Source organism: Eptesicus fuscus, chromosome 13 (assembly GCF_027574615.1).
Source record: "Eptesicus fuscus isolate TK198812 chromosome 13, DD_ASM_mEF_20220401, whole genome shotgun sequence".
NCBI classification, from domain to species: Eukaryota; Metazoa; Chordata; class Mammalia; order Chiroptera; family Vespertilionidae; genus Eptesicus; species Eptesicus fuscus.
Window position 1 is genome coordinate 66,313,379 of NC_072485.1, and position 6,000 is coordinate 66,319,378.

Sequence of the window (6,000 nt, forward strand, 5' to 3'; positions counted from 1 at the left end):
GATATGGAAGCAGAAACAGAAAATTGCCATACGCTCAACATCTGAGCCCCAGTGGGCTGCCAGCAGTCGGCCCTGTTGGCAGTGCTATTTCGGCCTGATCTGGTCAGGGCATGTTCAGGAGGCAACCAATTGATATGTCTTTCTCACATCCATGTTTCTCTCTCTGTCTCTCTCCTTCCCTTCTACTCTAAAAATCAATGAAAAATGTCCTTAGGTGAGGATTAACAAAAAAAACCAACAGTGCATACATACACACATATACAAAAATACATGAATATTGGAGGGTTGGGGAGCAGGGCCCCATAAGTGCACAAATTTTGTGTACCAGGCCTCTAGTGTGTGTATATATATATTTCCTTTCAGATGTTGCTTTTATAAGTTTTTAAAATCACAAAACAATGTTCAGTTTAGGCTAATTATTCTCCTCTACCAGAGTAAGACCTTCTTGTGTATTCTACATAAACCCCATGAATTAAGAGTTTTTCTACTCTGTAACAAACTGGCACAGTTCCTGCCTCTGTTTGAGTTCTGAGTATTGCTGTCTTTTCACATGATTCTTTCTTTAGCCTTGGGTGTTTTCCACTCTCATGTGCTGATCAGTCACCCCTTGAATAACTGAGAAGGATTATCTGCAGATGCCCACTTTCCTTTCTCTGTGAAGCCCCTGGACTTTAGTACTCTGTCTTGTGAACTCTAGCTGCCTGGTCTCACTGGACTGTCAACTCTGCCTCATCAGCTGAAGTATTCTAGGTTTTGACCTTTTGGCAGAGTGGCCTAGAAAGTTCCTTAAGAAAGGAAAGCTGGGTAATCATAGTTTACCTCCATTATTCTTCATCTCTCAGGGAAACTGTTTTGTTGCCTAACATCATTGTTTTGACAACTATTGTTTCTTACATCTTGTGTTTGTTTGTTCTTGTTTTTACTAGAAAGGTAAGTCCAGTCCTTACTATTCCACATTAGTTGAAAACAGAAAAGAATATTCAGCATATCTTAGGTAAGCTCTGGAACTAGATTTTCCATTCTTTAAAAATAATTAATATTTTTCAAACCTCTAACAAACCTCATCAATATGAAGAAATATTATTGACTTTTCTTAAAAAAATATGTTAAACGTGTTAAGAATCTATTCATTTCTTATCCTCTGACTCTTTCTGCCATGCCTTAAGTTTCTGTCCTCTCTCAGTTATCACAAGTAAATGAACTCGCTCTGGAATTCCCAATTCCAAACTTTAGTATTCTATAGTATGTTGTTTGTACAGAAGTCTAACTTGTCATTTAACATAAGATTAATTTAATCACTTATTGGCTCAAAATCCTCATGGTGCTTTTATCAATCTGAAGAAAGGGCAAGTTTTACAATGGTCTATATAGTCCTACAAGGACAACTTCTGTTACAAGTTTGTTATCACCTCTTTTATTCCATAATCAAATTTTATTCTTCAACCACCTATGATTCTGATGTTCCATAATACAACAACAATATTGTCATTTAAGGACTGTTGCATTTATACTTCTCTATCTGTGATATGGTCTTCTCCTAGATATCCATATCTTCAAGTGTTTATTTAAATGTCACCCTTATGGACAGCCTTAAAATTTAAACTCTATTCTGGCTGCTTGTTCTATTACATTTTTATATTGCTCAATACCATCCACCATATTATAGAGCTTACTTCTCATTCTGCCTATATTCTGATTTTGTCTTAGCTCCATAAGTAGATAAATTGTGCTTATTACTCTTAAGAATGTAAGTGTATTTCCTTGAATTTATCTATTTATATAATCAGGTATTTTTTATATATATCAGGTATTTTTTGTGTGCCTATAAAATGTAATTTTGAATATAATATAGAGGCTGGTTTTATAAAAATAAATATACAATGGAAGCAAAAAAAGCTACATATGAGAACATATAGGAATGGCACCTAATCTGACTTTGAATATTTATAGGTTAATATCTGATGTATAAGCAGAAAGTAGTCATTTATTAGTAACATCTTTTGTTTGAAAATAATAAATACTTTTCTTATTTCAATACTTGTCAAATATTGATTCTTGCCCAATTCATGAAGGAAACAACGCAAAATTAAAGCAATGACACGTAGTATACATTTGCTAATACATGATTTATTGCTACCATATTTGACAGTGAATTTTCAACAGAATATTTGCACACATGCTCCAGGTTTTAGTTAGGGCATTTTTCACTTCCTTGTTCCTCAAACTGTAAATCAAGGGATTCAGCATGGGTATGACCAAAGTGTAAAATAAAGAGGCCATTTTATCAGTATCCAATGAATGACTGGACTTGGGCTGCACATACATAAAGAATAAGGTACCATAGAAAATGACTATGACCATCAGGTGAGATCCACAGGTAGAGAAAGCCTTGTGCCTGCCCTCTGCAGAATTCATCCTGAGGATGGCAACCAGGATCAGAATGTAGGACACAAGGACTATCAGAAGAGATGAAACTAGATTAAAAGCTGCAAAACTCAGAATGATCAATTTGATTTCGTGTGTTTCTGAGCAGAGCAAAGATATCAATGGCAGACTATCACAGTAGAAATGCCTGATGACATTACAGCCACAAAATGATGAAATGAAAATTTTTGTGGTGATCATCAAAGACAAAAAGACACTGTATAGATAGGGCATTGCAACCAGCAAGTGACATAACCTTTGTGACATGATCACTGTGTAGAGCAGAGGGTTACAGATGGCCACATAGCGGTCATAGGCCATTGCTGACAGAATACAAATTTCACTGGTGATAAACATATTGAAGACAGTGAGTTGGGTAGCACACGAATTATAGGAGATTGCATGTTGATTGACAGCTAAATTTACTAGCATTTTAGGTCCTACAGTTGTAGAGTAACCAAGATCAGTGAAAGCCAAGTGTCTCAGGAAAAAGTACATGGGTGTTTGTAGCTTGGAGTCTATCTTGGTGAGGATAATCAAGCCCAGGTTACCCAGCAAGGAGACTAGGTAAACAATGAGGAAGAGCCCAAATAATGGAGCTTGCAGCTCTGGGAGGTCCGTGATCCCCATTAGAATGAATTCGTTCAACATTGTTCGATTGTGGTTGTCCATCAGGCCATTCAGGAAAACTGAAATGGGAATAAATACATAGCTTATCAATAAATGTCATGAGCTATGATTAGAGATTTCCATTGTAATAAGTGATTAAAGGTTTCAATATTTCATTTATGGCTTGTTGCTTTAATTGGCTACTCTAACACTTGACAGCTCAATTATCTCTCTCCCAGCTTAGCGAAGCTCTTGACAGGTTTCTTAGATTTGACACAATAGCACAAACAAAAAAGTAAAAATACAGAAATTGGTGCTTTATCAAAATTATAAAACAGACTTTTGTGCACTGATGGACATTATCAAATAATTAAAATATGACCCACAAAAAGTAAAAAGAAGGCAAGTAATATATCTGTGAAGGTTCCAGTATATACAATACACAAATGATTTGGAAAACTCAGCAACAAAATGGTAAACAATACACATATTTTTAAAAAAGGCAAAAGACCTGAACAGACACTTATTACGAAAAATATACAAGTGACCAATAAGTACATGAAAAGTGGCTTAATAGCATTAGTCAGTAGAAAACTACAAGTTAAAACTACATTCAAGTACTGTTTTACACCCTCTAGGATGGTTATTTCAAAAAACACACACAGAAAATTATAAATGCTGGAAACAGTAAGGAGATATTAAAACTTTTGAACACTTTTCTAGGTCATTTAAAGTGGAAAAAGCCACTATGAAAACATTTTGATAGTTTATCAATAAGCTAATCATAGAATTATTTTTATGACCTAACCATTCCACTGTTAGATATATACCCAGAATGTTAGGAAATCTTTTGTTAAGTTTACATAAAAACTTACAGGTAAATCTTCATAGCACTATTCATAATAGTCAAAAATATATATAATCCAAAAGTACATCCACTTAAAAAATATAGCCAGTATGGTATATCCATACAATGAAATATTAATAATTCATAAAAGAAAAAATATCGTTACATGCTACTACATGAATGAGACTTTAAGACATTATGCAAAGTGAAAGAATCCAACTATACATGCTGTACAATTGCATTATATGAAATATCCAGAATAAGGAGATTGATAGAGGCAGAAACCAGAATATTTGTGACTTGTTCAGGAACACCGAATTAATTCTCAAGAGGTAATACACTTAGTGTATTTAGTGGATATAAATAACATTATAAGTCTCATGGAATAAATGAGAGTTTAAAACCTGGACACTTTTCTATATCGATGCTAGTAAATAGTAGTCTCCCTATATGTGAGAAACTATATGAGATAGTGAAACACTAACCTCTTTTTTTACATGGATCTCTGTTTATATTTAGGTTATTTTATATGATAATTAAAGATGACCTGGTTCTGACCTCTTAAATTTGTTTTCACTCAATACGCTAAAAATATGTTACAAATGCAAGGGGAAGAGCTTAGCATTGGACCTTCACTATAAAATTGCACTAAAAGTTCAGATCAGTTAAACTGTTCCCCAGCTCTGTCTCCCTTCCTCTGCCAGATACTGCTTTCAGCTCTAACATACGTGACAATAAATGAACTCTACATTGAGAGATCAATAAAATATTCATAATGTACCTATTTCAGCACCCAAGTCATTTTTGAGTGAAAATATAGAGAATTTTAGAAAGAGCTACTAAATAAATAGAGTGGAGCCTGGCTGGCATGGCTCAGTGGTTGAACATCTACTTATGAACCAGGAGGTCACAGTTCAATTCTAGGTCAGGGCACATGCCCAGGTTTCTGGCTCGATCACCAGTGTGGGGCAAGCAGGAGGCAGCAGATCAATGATTCTCTCTCATCATTGATGTTTCTATCTCATTCTCTCTCCCTCTCCCTTCTCTCTGATATCAATAAAAATATATTTAAATAAATAAATTCTAGTAAATAGAATGGAAAAGAAACCTTAATTTTAGGCATATGCATATTCCTGCTTTATAATTTTGCAAAGACTGTTCTTTACTTAAGTCTGTATTTGTGTATATTTTAAATTTATTCCCAATTTCTGTTAGATGTGCATTTAGTTATTCAAGATACAACTTGATGGCATTTCAAAGACCCTTCCCAGGCTTGCATGTGAGAGGGAGGTGATGTCCTCTTACCAGACATGGAGGGACTGAGGTGCAGTGTAGTGCAATTTATGCTTTAATATTTTGCTTTGGCCTCACCTCCCACTAAAAGTGGTGACTTTCAAATAACATTGATCCTTGCAATGATATTTGTAAAGTTTGGATACATGTAGAAAATTTTAAACAGAGAAATAACACGGTTTATAAAAATATTGATAAAACCCTTTTAATTTAGAGGTAACTGGAAAACATTATGAATATACCTTACTATTGAGGTTAATAATTCTGAAACACATCCAATTAACTACAAATAACAATATTATATTTGACATCTTGATTGAGGGTTCAAGTTAAAACAAATATTATGATCTTGAGATTTGAGATTTTTAATGCTTGCTCGCTCCTCAGAGGTCTCATATTTACTACATCAACATAAATGTCTAGCTTTCATCAAAAATCATAACAAAGTAGCTATTGAAACTTCATTTATTAAAGCAGGTTGATAAAGCTATGGCTAAAGCACTGAGTTGGAGTATTAGAGACTAACTGTTAAATGGGAGATGGGCCATGAAGGGTCCCTGGACCTCAGAACAGGTCAGAGAAGCAGGTACAGTCTACTCACCTCCAAGAAGGAATCTCACTGTGCTGCCCCATGATGTGTCCCTAAGATAACCCAATAAGAAGAATTTACGGGTTTCCTTGGTCCTTTGAGATCGTCCCTGAGGGGAAAGGATACAATTTGTTAATTATGCTTAAAGCATTTGAAAACTTCAAACAAAGCCAATGGGATATCTGCTAATTGTACAGACATCTTTCTAGTCCCACACAAATGAAGTTATGTTAGGTAC

General features: G+C 34.8%; 1 protein-coding gene across 1 annotated transcript; it reads right to left on the reverse strand.

Annotated features, from left to right (window-relative positions):
- Positions 1-2,133: 2,133 nt before the first annotated feature.
- Positions 2,134-3,096, reverse strand: LOC103302307 (olfactory receptor 8K3-like). Its single transcript, XM_008159369.2, has one exon. It carries the CDS (start codon positions 3,094-3,096, stop codon positions 2,134-2,136), a length of 963 nt encoding a protein of 320 aa, XP_008157591.2.
- Between the last annotated feature and the right edge of the window lie 2,904 nt (positions 3,097-6,000).

Coding starts and splice junctions, on each gene's coding strand:
- LOC103302307 (XM_008159369.2), bottom strand. CDS start 3,096: ATGGACAACCACAATCGAACAATGTTGAACGAATTCATTCTAATGGGG.